This window comes from Ambystoma mexicanum, chromosome 10, assembly GCF_040938575.1.
Source record: "Ambystoma mexicanum isolate Mex_15411 chromosome 10, UKY_AmexF1_1, whole genome shotgun sequence".
Taxonomy (NCBI): Eukaryota; Metazoa; Chordata; class Amphibia; order Caudata; family Ambystomatidae; genus Ambystoma; species Ambystoma mexicanum.
The window spans coordinates 1365972101-1365996172 of NC_090932.1; the positions used below are offsets into that span (position 1 = coordinate 1365972101).

The following is a 24072-nucleotide window of genomic DNA, read 5'->3' on the forward strand; positions in this document are numbered from 1 at the left end:
TCTCAGATTCTGTTTGTACTTCCTTGAGCTCCTGGAGGGCCAGCTTTCTTTCCTCTAGCTTGGTTTTTAATTGGCTTACTTCCTGGCCTAAGGCATCCCTCTCCTGACTTAGAGTGGCACTCTGTCCAGCCAGGTAATCCCTTTGTTTTTTAAATGCACTGGATTTCTGGCACTCCTCGCAAACTCCTCTTGAGTGTATAGGTCTTTAATAATTAATTTATTGTTTTCCTCTTTCAATTTGTCTATCTGGTCTTGTCGGACAACCACCTGTTCTGCGCAGACTCTATTAAAATGTAATTGTTATGCCAGTTTCTGTTTACTCTGTTGTAAAGAGTTCACCCTTTCCTGGCACTCCTCTTTCAGGGCCTGTAATTGGGTGTCTTGCTCTGCATTCTCTTGCTGTAGGAGAGCCAGATCTTCTTTTAGTTTTATGACATACTGTCTAGCTTCTGTCTCTAATTCTTGGCTCTTCAGTAGTCTTTGCTCTGCAGAGTCTAGATCAGTCTGGATTTTCTCTAGTGTTTCCACTTGATTCTTTGCCAGAACTATGTTCTCAGCATGCTTTTCCTGCATTACTCCTATGTGGAGGTATAGGTAGGCCGCTATTTTGTCAATTTTACTCTGTTCCTCTTTCACTTTTGGGGCCATGTACAGTTCACTAAGAGCTTGGTGTAATGGGCCCTTGTCCTGCCATTTATCCAGGTCCATGGCAGTGACCTGTTCTTTGATTTCCTGCAGACAGATCTGTTTGTTCTGTTCTGGCCACACACCCCTGACAATTTCAACTCTGACTTAAACCTAAGATCTGTAGCTACATCCCTACACTAAAACGGCATCCCAAAACAGTGTCCTTGACCCGTTTTTCTTTATAATCGCATACGGAAAATTAGGCGGGAATTCACATTTTGCAAAAAGTTTACAAATGTGATTTCCAATCCAAAGTATTTCTTAACTTCCATTTGGATCCAAAGAGTGTACTGTAGCTCATATTATAGCTCATGTTTGTTAGGCTCTTTTTCATTTTCCTCCCATAGAGATGGATATCAATTTAAGGATTTTTGCCCATTTTCATTGTTTCACACAGCCATTTTCAACTGTCATTTTAAAAGCGACAAATTTCCAAAAATGTTCTTCTCTCTTGTTTGGGGTGGGAAGATTATATTCAAACACTGTACTCTCTTCTTTATTTCTGAATACCTGCTGCTTACTTACATCTGTGTAGAATTGCTTCTTTGTGAGTTGAGAAATTTGCAGGCGGAAATCTTAACTTAAATGCCATCTTTTCAACAAGCCAAAACTGTTCTTTACCCTGTGCTTTATATTCTGTGTGCTAAAAAGTGAGTTCCACTGCCTTACCTACTTTCTAATTTGTATTGTCACCACATTCGTGATTGCTGCCCCATTTATGAAAACTTGTGTTTGATTTGAATTTTAAATAAATAAATAAATATGACCTTTACCAAACAGCCTGATTCCTGGTCCATTGTAACCTGGGGGTATTTTGAGAAGGGGTGCGATATGAGTGTATATAACTAAGAATATTCAACATATAGACACAATAATTAAGTGTTTCATTTGTGCATTGCATGCTAGGCTGAGACCCGGGTGTATTGCCTGATTCATATTCTTAAACGACGTTCCTTCTTAGTTGCCGCTGAACAGCTCTGGAATGCCCTGCCTCTGTCACTACGGGAGAGGCGGGATCATCTGTCTCTCCATCATGCTCTTAAATCTTTCATCTTTTAGTTTTCTTTTCTTTTTCTTTTAATTCCTTTCCAACTGGTTCCCATAGCGCCAAGATGCCCTAGTTGGTGTATGCTGCACTCAAAAAATGCCTTAACATAACATAACCTTTTATCCCACTTGCCACAAATCCACATTACCCCAGCAACCCTCCTCCTCGTCAGAGTCTCCCATTACCCCTGCATCTTTCATCAGCATCACAGTCCTTCATTAGCCCTCTATCCCTTATCCTTGTTAGAGTCTTTAATTACTCCCACAAAGCTCACTCCTCGGCACAGTCCATCATTTCCCCTGCATCCCTAATCCTTTTCACAATCTTTCGTTACCCCACAACACCTATCAACATAAGAGTTCCTCATTACCCCTGAAACTTTCATGCTTGTTTCACATTAGCCCCGCAACCCTCATGCTTGTCACAGTCCCTCATTATCACAGCAACCCTTATCACTGTTACACACCATCATTACCCCACCAATCTTTATCTTCATCATAGTCCCTCATTAGATCTGTAACACTCATCTTCATTGCAGTTCTTTATTACCTCTGCAATTCCCTTCATTACCCTGTCTCTGATCCTCATCACAGTCTCTCATTACCCAACATCCCTAAACCTCAATGCAGTCCTTCATTAGCCCATAGCCCTCATCTTCATTACAGTCCCTGATTATCCCTGCAACTCACGTTATACTCAAAGTCCCTGATTACCCTTAAAATCCTCATCAATCCTCATCTTTTCACACTCTTGCTTTGCTCACATTTCCCTCATCTTGATCATAATCCCTTATTTCCCCAAAAACTCTCATCCACTTCACACTCCTCAATTACCCCCTGTGACCCACATTTTCGCCATAGTCCCTCATTACCTCTACAATACTAATCATCATCACAGTTCCTCATTACCCTCATACCCCTCATCCTGGTCACAGCACCTCATTTCCCAGCAACCATAATCCTCATTAGAGACACACGTCTTGCCTTTCACTTTTTACCTACCCTTCTTGTAAAACATCCACCTCCTCATTTCAAACAGTCTAATGAACACAGCTTGCATAGTGAGATCAGGGTGTATTTTCTCTCTATAGATGGCTACATATCCCTAAAGTTTAGTTAACAAGTTAGGCACAAACTTGTCTCATCATTACCTAAAAATAAATTCTAGCATGACATTATGCAGAACAAACTCCCAATAACATTTTTGAAATATCACTGTACATTTTATTAAAATGCGTTTAGTACACAAGGTAAACATATGGAACAATACAATTACAATCAGATAACAATGCAAAACAAATTGATATACAAATCCTACATTATGCAATCCAATTTCCTCACCACTCTCCACTACATGACCTGTGGACATGCAACTGAAATTCATTAACACAAAACAAATGCTATGTGTATGGCAGTGCCACATTGCTGACCAACATGTGCCAGGCAGAGGAGGGGTGTTGAGCTCTGGCCCACTTGACCAAGTCTGCAATATTCTTGTCTAGGTCAACTTGTACTCCAGATATCATATCACCTTCTCTATTCTGTCAAAAATGTATATCAGAAATGTCATTAAGGCTAGCATGAGGGACAGATGTGATTTAGTCATAATCCTATGCCATAGATCTGTGACTATGACCTCGGCTGGCGAATTGATGAAAGGACCAACAGTTGCAATCCTTCTGTCCAACAACCAAGTGCAGGACAGCACCAGATGGTGAGTGACTCAATCTCTTCACTACATAATCTGCAAGAACGTAGTACAGAGAGAATCCCTAACCTGGACCCTATTATGTCTAAAGTCGTAAGACAATTCATTCTGAATCTGAGATAATAGTCTCTTAGTTTTGGTGATAGTTTTGCTTTCTGGCCCACTGTAGCGCTTTACAGCGAATTCGACCAGAGGAGCGGTCCTGGCTTGCAGTTTGGGCGAACTAGTTGGTCCAACCAGCTCAAGGGAAGAAGTTTCCTGGAGGATCTTCTCTGTCGTCAGATTCGGAGATTCAGAGCTACAGTGGGCCGGCTAGCCAGGAAGGTCGGACCCTGCTTGGGATTTAAGGAGCGCACCTTTTATTCATTGATTTGCTCTGCTGCTGGTTTCTTCCCTGGGTGGCACAGGACCCTTCAGTCTTCCTACTTCGTGTCAGTCCGACAGTCACTTCAGGAAACGTGAGCCTGCAGGAACCACCAGGAACGTCCGCCTCAGCTACAGTTCCCTCTCCGTTTTAAGGTACTGTGCAAATCCGGTTGTCCGGTTCGGTCAGCTGCGGTGAAGTGTTTGAAATCTTTCTCCCATCCGACGGCTTGTCCTTCTCTTCTCTTTGAACTAACTTTTCTACCAACCAACCTCGTCCAGAATCTGTGCCATGAACTTTACCGCAAACTACCCTGAACTGTGTGATCTTGAGCAAAAGACTTTTGTCCCTTTGACTTTGGCCCTAAGCCTTTTTCTATCTGATCTCATCACTGTGGCCTCTCTTGTTCTATTGCCCTGATTATTTACCTGTTGGTTTTGCCTAAATTCTAATAACTTTGTCTTTCCCTCCCTTTTAAATTGCTGGAGTGCCATTTTGCTCCCACTTCATTTGTGAGTTTAACTTGAATTTAAGGGAAGTGGTGTGGTGTATTTATGATTGTGATTTTTGACTTGTTTAGAAAGGTGAACTGTTATACAACTGATAAGTAAATAAATATATATTATTTTACTTAGAAACCTTGAGTCAGTGTTTGCCTGAACCATAGTAATTCCTGCCCTTTGGGTAACTCTTGTACTGCTCACTTACTCTTGAGATAAGTCTGGCTGCTCCGCTACTGCTACCACTATAACTGTGTAGTACAGGCTTGTACCAAAGGTGACATTGTACTGTCACTTGTAGTATTAATTGTGTTTAATTTTCCCAACTGGTACTGCATATAATTTTTCAAGCCTAAACATTTCTCATATATATCACACTAGATGTACCTGGTGTAACTTACTCCGATCTAGAGACCCACCCCACCCCCTCTCTCTCTCTCTCTGTCTCTCTCCCTCTCTCTCTCTCTCTCTCGCTCTCTATCTCTCTCTCTCTGCCTCTCTCTCTAACTCTGTCTCTCGCCCTATCTCTCTCTCTCTCTCTCTCTCTATGTCTCTTTCTAGCTCTATGTCTGACTCTTATTCTCTGTCTCTGTTGGTGTGATTTTCATTGTCATTTGTGAATTTGCTAGGACCAACCCAGCTGTTGTTAAAAAAAAGCAGTATTAGAGAACAAACATGATATTTTTGAATATAAAGTTACTGTATTTTATTAGGTGTAAAAGAAGTATGTGAGCAGCAGCGACATGTGTTTCCTCGCAAGTGGGTGTTGGCATTATATTTGAAGGCATAGATTATCAGCACTGGTATCCTGCAAAAATATCACCATCACACTGAGGATATATTGTCCTCACCAGATGAGGTGAAGGGTACAGGATCAGCTTTTCCAGAGCTGCAGGGTTTCCAACATGCCCTTTACAGGACCAGATGCCCAGACTGATATTTTCCAATATTGCGTTTGTTATTTTCGATATTTGTTGTAAAGTGTTTGTGCAGACTGTAACATTGCCTTTGTGCTCACAGAAGAAAGAGATGCTTGGTTTTCATCTGAGCAGGACCATTCCCAGAAAGGATGGATATTTGGAAAAACACACTGATGAGTTTTCTTGGCAAAATGTACTATTACAAACTTACTGCGATCTAGAGACCCCCCCTCCCCCCTCTCTCTCTCTCTCTCTCTCTCTCTCTCTTTCTGCCTCTCTATCTCTGTTTCTGTCTCTCTCTGTCTCTCTGGCTCTCTGTCTCTCTCTCTCTCTCTCTCTCTCTCTCTCTATGTCTCTTTCTATCTCTATGTCTGACTCTAATTCTCTGCCTCTGTTGGTGTGATTTTCATTGTCAGTTGTGAATTTGCTAGGACCAACCCAGCTGTTGATAAAAAAAGGATTAGAGAACAAACTTGATATGTTGAATAGGAAGTTACTGTATTTTTTTAGGTTTAAAAGAAGTGTGTGAGCAGCAGAGACATGTGCTTCCTTCCTCCTATTACAAAAGAAATGTATTTGAAAATATGAAATTGTACAATTAGAGCTTTCTTAAAATCTCCATTTCAGTATATATTGTTCTCATGATAGGAAGTATTCACTTGTCTTGCTGAATGTAATTCTTTTTTAGAAGGTTCAGCTCCCAGAGCCTGTTGTGAAGGAGAGGCAGACAGCATAGTGAGGTAAGGAAGATAGGTTTAATTTGTGAGATGCCCGGGTGCAGGAGCTCACCGCTCTGGGGATGCCAGTAACAACCGTACTCCCATACTGTTTGCGAACATGGGGTGCTATCGAACGACACGGGAGGTTACCTGGATGACAACCAGGACAAAACGGGTGGGATGACAACCAGAGAGAGAGGTGTGTGGTGTGAGCTTGCATTATACATGGCAATGCAAGCCATGTAATGCTGGTCAGGTTGGAACCATTTGTTCCCTCAGGATTCTAGTGTCTACAGTTGGGGATTGAGGATGGGAGAGATTACTAGAAGGTTGTCTGTATCTATGCTCTCCTCTTATTCCTACCCTATAACGTGAAACTACACTAAGGCGTACTTACCTTTTGTACCTGCTGGCTCCTGTGTGCTCCCTGCATCATGTCTACCATTCTTGGGTCCAGACACTACGCATTGGTGACAAGGTTTTGAAGAATCCACTGTGGAGCATTTGAAGGGCTGAGGTCGCACTTGAAAACAGATAGAGAGCTGAAGCACTAAACAGCCTCTCGATGAGATCCTGTGGGAGGGGTCCCCTGATGCTGATTCACTGTTAAACTATGATTGGCGTGATACCGCTCCAAGTGAAAGGAGAGCTGTGCTGCGAGGGGCACTGGAGACAAGAGAGCACCCGTTGTGTTTAGCAGGGCAGTGCCTCAGACTGCCAGTTGGCAAAAACGCTGTTACGCCATATGAGAGGAGCATGTTTGGACATGTGGTCCCTTATCGGGGGGGGGGGGTGCCTGCTCGTTTGACGCTGAAGTGAGAATGTCGCTTCGCAGTGAAAATGTTGGGATGTGCTGGAAGCGGATGGCGAAAAATGTAGAAGTCCATGTGGCAGACGACCTATGGAGCGGCCGAGGAGCCGGACCTTTGTTGAGATCAACAGCGGAGAAGCTAATAATGATGTCAGTCACCTGCTGGAGGGGATGGTGATTCATAGAAAGATTCAGAACATGGTGTTCTGAAGATTCGCATTACAGCAGGAAGGCAGTTGGAAAAGTGCACCTAATAACGCTCCATTAGCATGGTGACGTCATGAACATTTGCAATGAGGAACGGAATGTGGAAAAAGGCAATAGGGGAATGGAGTGAGGAGGGAGAGAAAAGTGAGCGTACAGGCAGGATGAGAGCAGGGTCACCACATGATGAAAAAAACACAAGGAGATGGTATGAGACGGGGGTCAATGATCCATGTTCCCCTTGCACACACATTTCTACAGCAAGGATTGTTCAGAAAGGCTTAGTTTTGTAATAAAGTATCAAAAAACGTGTATTAAACTTGATACATCATTTGTGCAAATGAATTAATCATGCCTTAATCAGCACTTAAACTCTTAATTACATTGCAGGAGATTAAACCATTAAGAACATACCAATTAATACAACTGACAATGAATCATTCACTCATTCGTCCACATTCAACTCCATTCATCCTACAGTTCATTTATACAATTCTACCCAAATGCATTACATATGTGGTAGGACGTACTAATGGTCACAACTGACAAACTCATTTCATAAAGTGCATTCAATGTACAGGACCACTAAAGTTCTAACAAATGTGATATACTAATGGAGTGGATCAAATAGGTGTAATCTGTGATCACATCCCCAATTGTATTAAACCGGTTTGGATGTATGATGATAACTTGAGTTTGCAAGTTCTTCCTTGGATGAGAAATTGTGCCTTGTGATAAACATTATAGGTTTTTCTTCACCGGTGTGTATTTTGATCTGTAGAGCAGCCTGCCCTTCCCATACTACCACCGATGAGCCATTCTAGCCACATAGAGTTTGCAGAAGGCATCTATATCCTTGAACCTGCGGTCGACCTATGTATAACTAAGAATCGTGATGGGGCTCTTACCATCCTCCGTCGTGATGGGGCTCTTACCATCCCCCGTTGCTGTTAAGTGCAACTCTTGCAACTGTCCTTTCAGTGAGTCAGTCAAAATACTTTTATTCTGTATAAACCTTCAAGTTAACAAAAGCATACATTTCAACTAAGTTTAGACAAAGAGTAAAAACAATACAAAGGAAAAACATTTTGTACACTCCACAATAAAAATTGTATAAACTTTTAAAAGAAAAAGAGAAAAAAAAAAGGAAAGCGATGAGATAAAAATGCCAAAAACCAGATTTATAAAACAGCAAATTCAGGGCCTTCTTTCTTAACAATCATGCCATATAGCTATATCGAGCAGATGCAAAAGTCACAGGAGGAGACAAACAGTGTGTTAAAAAAAAAAATTGCGGAATTTGAAGTACGAATCGCAACATCCCATAAAATCAGTTTAAGTACATACGCCTCAACCATAGTGTCTTTTCACATAACAGGAAGAAGTACAGCACCGTTTCACTCCCTATCCCACACATATTAGACACAGCATTGCTCCAAGAGTGTGTAAAAATAGCAACTGGAAAAATACCCAATCTCAGACGCATATAAAGAGAGCTTTCAAACAGAGGTGCAATTATATCTAACTATTGCTAAAAACCGGGCTCTCTATTATGGGCAGTATAGTCACGGCCTAGTCTACACTGGCATCTGCCAAAAGTTGTTCCCTGGCTTTCAGCTTAGCTGTCATTTTTTACTTTACTCAAAACTGAGCGACTAGTACCCCTAGGATTATTCCACAGCTCACTTACGTCCAGAACATGTAGCGTATTATTAATGTGAGCAAAACGTTTAAGGATTTTCCCTCCATCCAGAAACATTAGATGTAGCAACCACATCCCTACACTTTTGGAGAGCCGGTTGGTACTAGACTCTTATCCATAACAGTGCAGGACTAAACATAGCCAATGCGCCTATGTGGATGCTGTCACACTCCAAACGTGTCAGTGCTGAAGGAGTACTCATAGGGAGCAACAGCAGTTGCTTTAAACATTTATTTTCTTTAATGTTCAGTTGTCCAACCTTAGCATATCCCCAAAGCTCTGACCTATACAGGATAGCTGGTAAAACCTTCATATTATATAAATCCAAGGCCGGGTCACAACGCTGCTTCCATCGCTAGTAAAATAAGACCTAATAGCCACACTTAACTTTTCCAGATTGATTGCTGACTTGCCAGTTTGTGCCACCCAACCAGGATACTCCTGGAACCTCACTCCAATGTAATCAAAATGGCCAACCTGCTCAATTAAGCCATCTTCCGCTTTTAGACGGATCAGTTTGTGCTATGAAAAAGAAGAACTAAACCCCATTGACTTGATTTTACCAACATTCAAATGAAGTCCTAACTCATTACATTTTGCCCAAAAAAACAGACAGAGATTTCTCTAGACCCTGCGGAGTGCTTGATATTAATACCACATCATCCGCATAAAATAGGGCCTGATATTTACCAAAGGCCAATTTCAGGCAGTCCTGGCACCCATTCAATAATACGTCAATGATGTCCTTTCAACTTGTGCTCAAATACACTGCCATCTACTGTTGTGTAGGGTGAGTCCATATCCACCATTACATCCAATGGAATAGTATTTATCACCATGCGCACCCACAGTCCCTGTGACCGTAGTGCCAAAAGTGAGTATATGAACAGGGTCAACATCAGAAATTGTGAGAAGGCTGCTGGGCCCTCCGATGTCCTCAAGGGCTCTAATACTGTTCCTCCCCTTGGCACGCTTGCACACTCTGCCATAGTGTCCAACCACACCACACCGGAAACATTCTGCAGTAGCGGCAGGACATTCATTCTCACCATTTGGGTGTCTGGTGCGTCCGGACTTGTGAAATCTCCATTGTGGCTGAACAACTCCAGTGCTTGCCCCTTGCACATTACTAATAGGGGGCTTGTCTTTCTTCAATGTATCACTTGTGTTCAATCTGTGCGATGGTAAATACGCTGATCCCTTCCTGACCATAGCCGCTGTGGTGTTATCGCTTTCATCGTCTCCTTCATTTTCTATCGTTTTCACTTCCTGAGCAGTGGACTCATGCTGGACCACCGTAATACAGTTGCTCCCTCATTCCATTGTCCTCGAAATGTCCATGGCTTGTTCCAGTGTAGAATATTTTGCTTTCCACAACCTTTTGCTGGATGTGAGGGTGAGCAGTATGGAGCACAAGTTGATCCCTCAGGTATTTGTCAGCAACACCCATACATTTGCAAGTGGCAATCCGACATCTCAAAGCTTCAAAGTAGCTATCCACACACTCCTTCGTTTTCTGTTTCCTCGTGAATAAATAATACCTTTCCAATACAACATTGGTTTTGTTTCCGATATGTTTCTCAAGTTTTGCCAGGTCTAGCCCACACTTTCTCAAAGGGCTGAATTCACCAGCACCATTGAGATTGGTCTCTTTAGGTAGAGTGAGAAAGAAATCGTAGCGCCTCAGCTTCTATGCAGTTTAAGAGAGTCACCATTGTATTTTGTTCCCACGATGGCCCTGAGGTAAACTTGGAAGGAATCTGTCCATTGATCCTAAGGAATGGGAGGGTCCCTGGTGTGGCGAGAAAAGCAAGGGAGGAGGTGCATTCCGCATGGTGTCCTCCCCTTAGTATGACAGCCACAAAGGATGAGGAAAACGCAAATCCACTGTTGCCAAGCCATGGGAAAATGAAGATGAGTGTCCAATATAAATCTTCTTCAATGTAAACATTCTTGCATCACTTGTTTCTCAAAAGTACTGGGATGAGGAAGATGGTTGTCCAATGGGGTCTTCTCCACGAGTACTGGCGTGACAAGGATGGTGTTCGATGCAGGCCACCCAAAATAGGCCTTCTTGCAGACTTGTCACCCAACAGTACTGGGATGAGGAAGAGGAGCGTCCACAGTAATCTTCAACACCAGTACTGGGACCAGGAGGATTTTGCTTGAAGTATGCCACCTTCTACCAACATCAAGATGGCAGTATGCACAACCACAGTCAATATGGCTGCACATCACGCTCAAGGGTCCATTCCTCTAGGGTGTAGCACCATTGAGTGGGCACTAGCCACCACTTGCCGCAGCCCCAAAAACTCGGCAACCCTGTGTTGAGAGGGACCCGCCTGTGGCCCGTAGCTGCCTTCGAGTTCCAGAACAGGTTCTGTGAGGCCCACACAACTTTGTGCTGCTGTGCAGTTCCCAAATATAGGTGGGGTCTCTGCTATGGTCACTGTGTTTCTCGCCACCAGACTGCTCATTGCCAAATATGTTGTGAAGGAGAGGCAGACAGCACAGTGAGTATGATTTAACATTCATTTACATCAATCCTCACTCTGACACTGGGACCTTTTCAGGTTCTCACGCAAAGGGAGTTTTTCGTCGAGAAAGCCAAAACGTTTCTTTTCTTCCAGCCTGGCTTGATGCACAACAGCAAATATCCATCAATGGAATTCTGCCATGAAAACAATTTATCAAGCTTCACATGTCTCGCTTCTTCAACTCTGTTCTTCTGCTTTCCTTTTCAAAACATTTAATTGGATGTTCAGTGGAAACCTCAGTTCATCATCCTTGCTGAAGATCTCTCCTATTACTATTATTATTATTGTTATTATTAATATTATTATTAGGGTATTTATTGAGTGCAGACCTAGTTTTCAGACTCTTCGAAGGTTATCTATGCTTATTTTATTTATTTGTTTATTTTATTTGAGGGTAGAACCAGGTGCTCTTCCAATCTTGGTCAATCAGATAATTGTCTCTGATAAAAACCTTTTTGCAGTACATCTGGCTGGACAATGTATTACTATGCCACAGGCATATAAGCCACATTTGGAAGGCCGTTATGGAAATGTAAACGCTTCTTCCAAAAGGCTCTCTGGGAAACACCCAGCATGCCTCCATTCTGGGTAGTAGATGTTGCCTGAAAAAAAGAACGTCCTTGTCAGTGGATTATTGTGTTCATGGGTAAAAACCATATTTTTTAATTTCTTTAGTTTATAATAAGATACTTGTTTTCATTTCTCTTTACAGTTCTGGTCGACAGCATTAATTTGCGCCAATGGAGTCCAGGCAATGTGGACAGAGTCATCGGCATGAAATACAACAGGCACAAAACAGTTGCCCAAATGAGGAATATCCTAAATCACATGCAATATTGCAGTGGCCATATCATTTAAGTAGAAGCAACATAAAAAATGGAGCCGATAGGTGTTAGGGAGAATTCTCATTTATGGCTAATTTCAATCACCTAGTGAGTCCCTCAGCAGCTTTGCTGGATTTCTGGGGTTTATTTTTTCCACTTGGTAAGAGTGTGAGCCTTTTTCCCACTCTTACATGTGTTTTGCCATGTGTATTTCTACTGTTTGTGTGATCTTGGGCTCTGGAGTACACCACTCCATGAGCCCCACTTTTTGTGTGTGTTACACAGCACCTTCAGTGCAGTGACACAGGGTTGTCTTTGAGACTTCCCACTGGCTCCATTTTTCTGGGGCTAACTACTGTCCCCCAGAAACATGTAAAGTTGCCACTGACTTTATATAGTCACTTTAAAAACTACAGACCCAGTACACCCCATCTTACATGGAGTATTGGAAAGGGTTCATTCTTACCCCTTTTTGTCTGTGCCTCTCTGAGTTTTGTTTTGCTCTTTTAACATTTAGACTTGGCTGGTGGCAATGGTATCTACCCTAACCTTTCTACCGCGATTATACTATATAAACGTGGTACTGTTCCAGGCTATTGTGGTAGCCTCAAACTTAAACCCGCTGGCCCAAATACTTTTTATTTCGGCTCCAGTCGGGTTTAGTCACCATTTCTTTTTGTTGAAGTCCTTCTTGTGTCTTACTTTGCATGGCAGAAGAAGCCCTCCTTTGGTGCCTGGGTGTCTAGGTGGGCTGAATTTGATTTGAGGGAGGGATGATTGGCTGAGGTGGTTGTCCGGGCCGGACAGCCCCCCTGCTGAGTGATTGACAGCCAGGCTGTGTGAATGGGGGATTTTTACCTAAAAGGCAGGACTCTGGGGCTGGAAGTCAGAGTCACCACTGGAACTGCAAGGAACCGAAGAGAAGTGGAGAAGAAGACGGCTGCTGCAACTCTGAGTCCCGGTGAAGCCCTGCTGCAGTCCTGAGCTATCTACCCTTCAATGACCAGAGAATATCCAGTCTGGAGTCTTCTTCCCTTGAGCCTGGTGGGGTCAACCAGCTCATTTTCCACAGCCAGAGGATCCTCTTTGTGGTCGAAATCACTGCATACTGCTGTAGTGGTCCGGATAGCCATCTGAAGAGCCTCTCTTGTTTTAAAGGAGCGCACCTTTTATTCACCGTCGCTGGTCTGGCCTCATCCCTGGGTAGTGCAGATCCCTCCAGACGTCCTCCTTCTTGTCTCCACGATTGAAGCTCCAGGAACCGTGAGTCTGCAGGAAACTACCAGGAACAACTGCCGTGGCACCAGCATTCTTCAATGAATAAGGTACTGTGTCCGACTTAGAGGAATTGGGCTGAACCCTTCTTCCTCACCAAAGGCTTGTCCTTTTCTTCCTTCCCTCTTATAACTTTTGCCTCCTCTTATGACAATATCTAAGTACTCCTGGCAACCTTGAATCTGGAACTGTTCTAACTATGTGATCTTCAGCAACAGGGACCCTGCTCCACTTGACACTGGCGGAGGCCTATTGACTTTTATTTTCGTGTTAGAAGGTGCCCTCTGATTCTCTCTGCCTTGAGAAAAGTATTGCCTATGATTTTTATCCCCAACTCTCTTGTGTTAATTCAGGTGCTAAGTGTGTTTGACTACGGTTACATTTCTTCCTGCGGGTACGCGTATCTTTAGTAAGACCGAACTGTCATTACTGTCAAAAAGTGATTGCATATGTATTCCCGGTAACGTCTTTTGTTTCATAACACTGGTCGTTCAAATCCTAAGGTACTTACCTTGAATTGTTCTGCACATGGGGAATTGGTTATGTGTAGTGTATTTGAAGTGTGGTTTTATTTTTCTAGAAGCGAAGTGTTTTGTGAACAGATGGTTTAAAAATAAATGTACTTATACTTTTTAAAAAGAAACCTTGAGTCAGTGTTTGCTTGAGTCACAGTAATTGTAATCCTTTGTGTAATCTCTACTACTGCTCATTTGCTCTTGAGATAAGCCTGGCTGCTCCGCTACTGCTACCACTTTAACAGTATAGTACAGGCTTGTACCAAAGGTGAACTTGTATTACTCTGTGCAGTGGTCCCTAAGGGCATTGCATAGTATTCTGCCTAACAATAGGCATCCTTGTTGCATCCCTCTTGCTGTCTGAAACTCCCATGCATATTTCCAGCTACGGCTAAAATTAACATGGGCAGAAGTGTTTGTATGTCCAGCACTTTTATAATAGTCAGATATTTCAAATCAATTCCCAGGTTGATAATTTAGCTCAAAGTTTAGATCTGTCTACCATGTAAAAAGCTTTGAAAAATCAAGACACACAGCCAATACGAACACACCTTTTGTGTTTTCAAATTTCTAGGCTTGGTGTTGCAGAATTAAAGTTTGGCCAAGTCCTAACACCTCCTTGGAATGGGTTCAGGACTCGGTTGTCTTCATCACAGGTGTTTAGAGCATTAAGTGTGACGCTCATGGACATCTTAAAGTCCATGGGCCTCATTAGGACCCAGGCGGTAAGGGGTTTACGGCGGCGTAAACAGCGCCGACCCTTACCGCCTGATTCCGAGGTCCCTTAGCGCCATGGAGGATTTAACACCTGCTTTTAGCAGGTGTTAAAATCCATGGCGCTAAGGGAACATTTTGTTAATTACGCCACCGTAATTTACGGTGGCGTAATTAACGCCTTCCCCACTCCCATTATGCCCTATGGGGCAAAAATGGGAATGGGGAAGGGTAAATGGGGATTGGGGACTTACCGCCCCGCCAACCTCGGAATGGGGCGGTAAGTCCGCCAACCACCATGGCGTAAACATAGTTTACGCCATGGTGGTAAAGGTACAACCCAGGCGGTAATTTACCGCCTGGGTCGTAATGAGGCCCCATGTCTGCCAAATGTATTGGTCAGTAAGATGATGTCTGATTAGTTGAGCCTTCATTCTGAAAAGGAATGAACAAAACACCTGGGCCATGAATTATGAAAAATGCTGAAGGCTGAGAAGGACCTGAAAAGGCCACATGAATCAGAGACCACCAGTCCTTCATAAAGGGATACACTTCTGGAGGGATGAGATAAGGGCCTTTGACCTTTTCAGACACACAATGAACAATGATTCCAAATTATTTGAAATTCTGAAAAGCTGTGAAAACGTGGATCTGGAAATATGTTTTAATCAGGCAGCTTTCTTGATAAATTTTAATGTGAAACAATGTATTGTAATTATGATTTTTAGATTTTAGTGACCTTTTTAGATTGCGCCTTGCTTTTAGAAACACATGTTCACAATAACTGATTATTTTATTTGGTGTAATTCAATTGTAACCGTGGAGAATGTTTTTGAGATCATCTGTACAGCACTGTCACACACTTGTTTGTCTAGTTTGCTCTATAAAAAAAACTGTAGATAATTAAAACAAATGCCTACACAGTGTTTGTAAATGAAAATGAATCCCCAATCTCCTTTTGAAACCAAGTGACAAAATTAGTTGTAGCCATGCTGGTTCCTTCATTTGAATCATGCAGACGATTCCAAGGGCCTAGTCCTGACCTCATTATGTAGTGATATGTCGATGTTACTGAAGATCTGTAAGTACCGAGCAACACAGTATTCAACTTTGATTTGTGCTTTGAAATGAGCTTCAAAGCCCTCTGCTCCTGAATGTTGCTTCTAAAATGCCCTTCAGTGTTTGCCCTTCATATCAAACGCTTGTGCATGATTTTTGCATTTGGAAATGTCTCTTCATTTCCTTATTTTGCTGTTTACAATGTTCTCAAAGTTCTCTTATCTTGGTACTTCTCTAAAATAATCTTAGTGCATAATGTGAACCAACACCCAACTCCTTTGTTGCTAGGAAAGATGGAAAGTCTGATACACACGTATGCAGTGTCTGGACTGACCCTGTCTAAAAATGCACCACCCGATTTGGAAATTATCCAATCACCTTCATTTCAGCTGAGCCTTAAAAACAATACTGGTCAAGAAGGCCTTCAGTGACACTGGTTATACTTAGCTGTAGCGATCTTACATCATAACTCAAGCACTTCATCGATTAAAATGTCTTCTTGTAATGCTAAACCGAACATAGAGAGGAATAGACTGTTAACTGTTAACTGTCCAGTGCCCTGCTCCTTGCCTTCCCATCCCCCTCTATTAAACAAAATCCTCCCCTTTTCTATGGCAGCACTCTTTTAAAAAATGTGTTTTCCTTTATTGCTATTTGGTTAACAATGTTAACCTCTAACACATTTTACATAAAAGAAAAAGGAAGAAAAAGGAAGAGCAATACAAAAAGTAAAAAGAATCAAGACACACACATTAACACTAACCACAACAATATTACATTATAAATGTATTAAACACAACTAATATAGATCTGTATATCGCACATCTACAGTCTATTGTGTTAAATTTAAAATGTCTTTAAGGAAATGCATTGCTGCCGTCAGCCAGTGATTTTGTCCATAAGAGCTCATGACCCATTGCCACGCTATTCCAGCTCCACCAACAGAACCATTTTTTATTAAGTGGTCAAAGTAATGGTAACGCCTGTCATTCAGAAACTTACAGTGTAGCAGAAGATGTTGTAGGGCTTCAGCTTGGTCCTGCTCCAAACATTGGCAACAAGTCCTTAGATCACAAGGGTTCCCAGCTTAAGCACCCTCAATTTCATTAGTGGGGAGTAGGTTTAGCGTCAATTGCTTGACTAGGCAATGCCATGCAGGATTTGGTGACCTGTTTATGTATGTTGGCATCGTCCCCACTCGTTTTACGTCAATCAAGAGGTCTTTAAAACTTTTGTACAATCTTACTTTATCGACCTTGTAGACCCAGTCCCTTTCTTTCAGCTTTCTTTTAGTTTTTTGGGGGAATTCAAAATCATGTCCCTAGAGATACCACTATCCTTCAGGATTACAGTCCATTCTTGCTCCCTTTTGTTGAAGCAGGGCCAAGCTTTTCAGTTCAGCAGCAGCTTCAATTCCTCCCAGATTGAACCCTCCTCTGCCCGCCAAATACTTCTTAGTAATGAGAGCTTTTTTAGCAAGGATGTGTAGCTTAAGAGATGGTAGACCCAGTTCCTAATGAATCACCGCCATTGGCACACCTTTGGGTGGATGCAAGAGTTTCCACCAAAATAAGCCCTCCCATACTCCCCAATGAACTGAAAGCAGTAGCCCCTGATTTTCCCCACCATAGACTATAGTTGGAAAAGCCTTCGGCTTATAGAACTCAAGCACAGGTGTTAGTGAAAAATTGCCAAATCCTCTATTGATCGCAGAAGCCTGTGCTGCCAACATTCTAGCCTGAGGGGCCAAATGGTTCTGTGTTTCAGGCCTACTCTGCAAACCCTGCAGCATATTTGCCATGTAAACAAAGGCCAGGACATTCTCTAAGACTACCCTATTTAGGCACCAGCGAAAGGCTTTGTATTTTAGCTTCATACCTGGCCAAAGAATCAGGATCTTAGACTTTTTCAGGTTTACAGTAAGTTTGTTTTGGCTAGTGTAAGCGTCCAGCGCATCCAACTTTTGCTGGAGGACAACTGGTGTATAATCAAATAAAACCAAATCATCAGTGTAAAACTGCGTAAAACAAGTAACTGAGATTATGTGTTGAGAGCTGCAGATCAGAGAAACTACGGATGGGCTCAAATGTCAGAAGTGAAGAGGGTAAGCAAAAGGGGGGTTAGAGTACAGCCCTGCTTTAAACCTCTAAAAGTCTCTATCGGACTAGACAACACACCCTCAGCACTCAGCCACACCCTGATTGGCGTGTCCGAGTGGAGGGAAATGATCATGTCCACAAAAGCCTCCGGACACCCCCTGTTCCGGAGTTTACTCCAGAGAAGGTGCCTGTCGACACTACTGAATGCCATGGAGATGTCAATGAAAGCTGCATATAAGTCTTGACTTCTTCATGGCCTCCCTCTTCAACAGACCCCGCAGAAAAATGTTGGCATTAGCTCAAACCCCCTTGCGGAAGCCAGTCTGCAGTGGGTCCAATCTACCTGAGCTTGCCCCCCACCCTACTAGGTGTCTCAACAGCAACAGCAAAGATCTTCAAAGGAATATCTAAGAGCGCAATTGACCTGTAGTTGTTAGGAATCGATCTATGCCCCTGTGAATTGGTACAACAATCAACTCCTTCCAGCTTGCCAGAATTGATCCTCTTCATAAAATTCCCTCAAAGAGAGAGCTCAAAAGCCAAGCCCATAATATTGGATGGAGTTTAAGGACCGCATTTGAAAAGCCGTCAGGCCCCGAAGCACATGAACTCTATAGCTTCCTTGTTGAAGTTCCAGGTGCCACAGCACTTCTGAGAGGGCCTCCCCATATTGACGTTACTAGATGCCTCTCTATATACCTCTGAATAGTGGGTCACCCAATCTTTCTCCCTTATAGGATTAAGTCACATGAGACAGGGGTAGCCACCCATTCATTGCCTTCCAGAATGCACCGATATTCCTGGGTCAATTAGGTGTATCATCCGGGACACATCTCTCAACACCAGCTCGTACTTGTAGAGGTGCAGCCAGCACCTATAAGCAGCCTTCATGGATTTACAATCCTGGAGTGTGAGGTTTTTCCCTTTTTTAAGCAACCTCCTTAGGTCTCTCTTTTTCATTTGGACAACCGGATCATAGGAATGATTCCTGACCAGCTGCACCCTACACTTAGGGCACGGCATTTCTGCATGCATTCTGGCCAATACATCCCAGTATGGGGTCGTAAGGAGTTAAGAATAAAGTTCCACCTTACCAACTATTCTCCCCAGGGTGGAGTAGAACCTCTGCATGTTCCTAGTATTCCAAACAATTCTATTCTTCCACCACATTAATATTCAGAGTCAAGCCGTAAGAGCCAACACGAGTTGCCTGCCTTTCCACACTCCATCTGAGAACCAGAGGGTTATGGTCACTCAGAGCAGAGTGAGCAATTGCAAGGGAGGATACCTTTTGGAAGATGTCATCTGAAGCAAGGAAATAATATATGGTGCTCCTGGTTTTACCCCTATGCCAGGTACAACTAAGCGGGTCATCCTCCATGGCATTGCCATTCAACAAGCAGAGATCCCAAGTATCCATGAGAGCCATCCATGCTATGCCTCTCACTTCCATGGCAGGATTTAGCATGTTACCTTCCCCTAATTCAGGGCGAGTTATGCAAGATGCGTTTGAAACCCCACAGAGTAGAAAAGAAATAGAGTTCCTTTTTTCCTGCCAGGAGTATATAATCTCTTCGATGGAGTCAAAGAAGGCTTCCTGTCGGATTGCTTGTGATTGCCAGCATTTATTGAGAAATAGGGAAACGCCCATGACTGGATAGATGGATCTATCCGATTCCAACTCCACAGCTTGAACAAAGGAACTGGGCATTGCAGAATTAGAGGCTGGCATGTTCAGATCTGTGTGAATACCAAAAAACATGCCAGAGGCTGGTCTACCTTTCTCTCCTTTGTATGCAGGGCTGAGCAAATATGCATAGCCATCAACAATGGGGAGAGTTCTTAGCCAAGATTCCTGAATACAGAACATATCTGCCTCAAATATTAATGACCTTGAGGCGGCAAAGAAATGGGCAAAACCCCTGCAATTCCAAGACGCACACATTAATCTACCACAAGAGTCTCTGTTAGGCACAGGAGTCAGATACTTTTTATGTGCATTCATAAAGAAATAACATGTACTCTTTTAAAATAACCACATGGGAATGGGGGTAGGGGCATATAGCACCAATAAGGGTTCCTGGCTGCTTTAAATACAAGTAAGGAGAATAAACAGAGATGTTTTTTTATTTGACAAATATGGCTGTGTCAAAGGGATTCCATGCTGAAAACACCATGCATATAATGTACACTGGGCTTGGTGCTCATTTAATTTTTCACAAAGCTCACCCAAAGATTGAAGTGTTTGTAACCATGAACCATATATGTTATCATGCATTTGTAATACACCTCCTGTAATAAGTAATGGCATTGAAGCAGTGAGGGGCGGAGACCCTTCTGGGAAAATGTAGTACAAGAGGGTAAATACATGAGAATCAAAGTGCATGCATGAAACATAATTGAGAGGAAGACATTTGTGTAGGTAGTGATAGGAAGAGGGAGGATAAATAGGAGGCTTGAAGAGTTTGAGGTGGCAAAGTACTAATTGAGGCAGCATCACAATTTGGATGCTTGATAATATGGCTGCAACATCCGTCAATCCATTGGGCTTGACGGCAGAATGTCAGTAGATGAAGGGCTGGTACAAAGCAATGACTGGCTGTGTAGTTGTCCATTCCCCGATGTAATGACATTAATAGAGAAATGTGTATACATATATATAGGATTCTGAAGCAGATAATCTATGTGATCTGTCTCTCAATTCTCTTTCTTCTTCTATTCATGTTTGCTGAGTAAGATCCTGAGTAAACTATTTGGTGAGGGTAGTATTCTTTTAGATGGAATTAATAGGTCTAAGCAGGAATTAAGCAAAAACAAAATTACACCATTCATGTCTACATTGCTGTTGACAAAACTCAATTTTACTGGAAATGATATACTTACCCTCTAAGAAGTTTGAACAGCATACAACCTAAAGAGAACCAGTCAGCACTACTGTCATAAGCAGTTCCTTTCTGTAACACCTCTGGAGCCATATACCCATGTGTTCCACTGAAAAGAAAGCAGAGAAAGGGTTGGCTCAGCATTGGATTCCCTGATAACAGAATCCCTCATAGAGACAATATAAACAATGATGGTGTTCCTTAGTCATCCAGTTTTATTACAAAGCCATGTATCCTGGGAGTCACTGTGGCACCTAGCACCTCAACCAATGTTCAATAGAGCTCTCCTTCAAGGGCTTTGATTCAAAACTCCAGCACAATATACCACAACATGGCCGTGAATATGTTCAGCATACGCTACTGGCCCAAATAAAAGAACAATTGATGTATTCAAAGGCTGACATTTAAGGACTTTTCAAGTAAATGTTCAGAGTTCCTCAGTGAGCATTCGGGTAAATTACTTTTCCCGTTGCTTGATCAGAACATTTATATAGGACACATCTGCATCAAAGGGCACAAGTACATGTGCACAATTTTAAGAAATAGCATAGAACACTGGGCTCTCTGTGGAGCATGTTCCCTAAATTAACAAGCATTGCTGTGACATCATATTTAGACAACAGGCCCTCATTATGATTATGGTGGCAATATTAAGAACATTTGCTATTTGAAATACCACTTTTGAAAAACAATATCACCTCAGTACGAGTTGGGATCACATAGAATATTTATCATATGGGGTATATAGAAAGTAACACAAACTGTAAACAACTCATATTTTCTTCATGCAGTATTTCTTTTATAGCACTTGCAGTAAATATCCGAGGCACTCCCAACTCAGAATTAAAATACCACATGCTCATAACAACTGCCCATTAAAAAAAGGAATTTTGTTACAGTCATATAGCCGCCTGGAATGGTGGTTTTCAAGGGTCTCGTTATACCCCACTAAATCACGAATTAAGATATGGTTAGTAGACTCTCGACTGGTTAGTAGACTCCAACTTCAATATTAGCCGTCAGACCAATGCACCATGTGCCTGGTCTGACCACCATACTGTTACCTTCAATATAGAAGCTTCTCAACGCCCCAATCAATCTATTGTGCGCCTATGCCCACGAGAAACAAAAGGGATATAACAAGTGACAAACTGCTCCCACTCATTCTTCCCTCCTTGAGCAAGGGGGCCGCCAATCCTCTGACCCTTCAATCTTAGCAGACGCTTACAATCATGTCATGCCTACAGGTTTGAACTCAATAGCCCCAATCAAACTTAGGAAATCCAAACCCCGGGCACATCTGAATGCCTGGCTCACTCCTTGATTGAGAGTGCTAAGAAAAGAAAAACATAATGCTGAATCACGTTGGAAAAGTCATCCGTTGGATGCCCATAAGGACGGTCTCATCGTAGCTTCCATTAACTACCAAGAGGCTATCCTCCAGGCCAAAAAAGATATCTTCATCAAACGTATAACACAAGCAGATTCGAACGTCAAAGAACTATTTAAGATTCTGAAGGAACTTGAATCACCTGCTACTCCCCCTGATTCCTGCATTAAAGATAGTAAATGGAGCTCCGATATACAGAAATCACTTTTGGACAAAATCGCCAACCTCCAAACTAAAATCAAAGTAAAGCAAAATTCCCTACAGACTGAAAAACAATTTAACAGCCTGACGTCTCCAACCCCATAGGCAACGCCTAACATCAAACCATTCAGTTTCTCCCCACTCTCTATCTCTGAAGTTGAATGTATCATCAATAGAATCAAACCATCCTATTGTCAAGGCGACTCGTGCCCAGCCCCCATTATCAAGGAGGCCTCACATGAGCTAGCCCCATTCATTACTACCTTTATAAATTCTTCATTTAAAACAGGTATAGTTCCTGACAACCTTAAGAATGCCTAGGTTACCCCTTTGCTCAAAAAACCCTCCCTTGACCCCAGCCAAACCCCCTACTATAGTCCTATTACCACCGTCCATTCATGCTCAAAATATTTGACCGGGCTACTTACCTCCATATCCTGGACTATCTGGAAGTTAACAACCTTCTTGGTCTAAGGCAATCTTGCTTCCGGCCTAGGCATGGGATGGAAACTGCCCTTATTGACTTAAAAACACAGATTGAGGTACTGAAAGACAACGGGAAACTAGCCTTGCTACTATTACTTGATCTCTCAGCGGCCTTCGGTCTGTTGAATCACCACATCCTCTGCCAGCTCCTCACATCAGCCGCCCACTTTTCAGACAGTGCCACCACCTGGTTTACATCCGTCTTAAGCAACAGATCTATGCTGGTTTTCTCTCTGTCAGCATCCGCTGAGCCTTCCCCATTAACTGTGGCATTCCACAAGGGTCCTGTGTGTCAACAACTATTGATAAAGTGTTTACTAAACCCTTGCTTGATGCTCTTGACTATCTGGGTGTCCTGTACACCAACTTTGCCGACGACACCCAGATACTCATCCCCATCACGGGTGATCATGCAGTAGACACTAAAGCCCTGAACAACATCTACTTGCCGGATTGGATGGCCAACATGAGCTTTGCCTCAATGATCATAAGACAGAACTACTTATTCTGGGTGCACACCAACGTCTCAAAAAACTTGATCCTTCTTTCATTGATGGCAACGTCATCAAGGTCTCCAAGGACACCAAAACTCTTGGAATGTACACTTTTCAGACAAACCAACGCTGTCAGTTCGACATACATGTAAACTTATTGCAGCATGTAGACCTTTTTGACTTCCCCAAATTGCATCACGTTGGCTAGAACACTTGACATGTCCAAGATTGACAACTGTAGTGCCCTCTGCTTAAGGACCTGTCAATCCAACCTCAACAAACATTGGCTCCCTGTCAAGCATTGAATTACCCTTAAAACTATTGCCCTTACTCACAAATGCCTTGCCAACCAGTCACCCATCTACCTAGCCAACTGTCTCACACCATACTCCTCTAGCCAGCCCTTGAGATCTGCCCAAACCCATAGTTTACACCTCTCCAGGTTTAAACTACGAAAAGCCGGTGGCTCCAGCTTCCCGGTCCTTGCCTCGAAGTTATGGAATACCCTGCCCAATGACATCAGAGCTGAGCCATCCTTCCATGTTTTCAAGAACAAAACTAAACATTGATTCTCAGCACAAAACCTCTGAGACATCAGATGCTGCATCACTGCCTTGCCATTCTGTCTTTCACTGAAGAACACTACGGTATCTAGTTAATGCGCTTTCATCCTTTTATGCATACCTTTGTGTTGCACCTTCTGTATTCCGATGCACTACTGTCTTGAGGAACTGTCTGCATAACTTTTCTGCCTGTATCTACCGCATGCTATGCTATACTGTATATATTGAGTCACTCCGGAGCCCTACCGGCATGTCTATTGTAAGTTGGTAGAGGTTCCTTATTATTCCCATGTACGTAATCGCAACTTTGCCTCCTATGATATGTGCTCAGATGCCTTCGGGCCCGGTGGCTATATAAATAAATACAATAC

At 42.7% G+C, this 24072-nt stretch overlaps 1 protein-coding gene across 2 annotated transcripts in view; it reads right to left on the reverse strand.

The window, feature by feature from the left end:
- The window catches only part of GRK3 (G protein-coupled receptor kinase 3), a 1763027-nt gene that overhangs the window by 192704 nt on the left and 1546251 nt on the right, over positions 1-24072 (reverse strand). For both annotated transcript variants that reach the window (XM_069619380.1, XM_069619381.1), the window contains exon 13: positions 20569-20676. In XM_069619380.1, coding sequence (XP_069475481.1) covers positions 20569-20676 — 108 coding nt within the window. The remainder of the gene's footprint in view (positions 1-20568; positions 20677-24072) is intronic.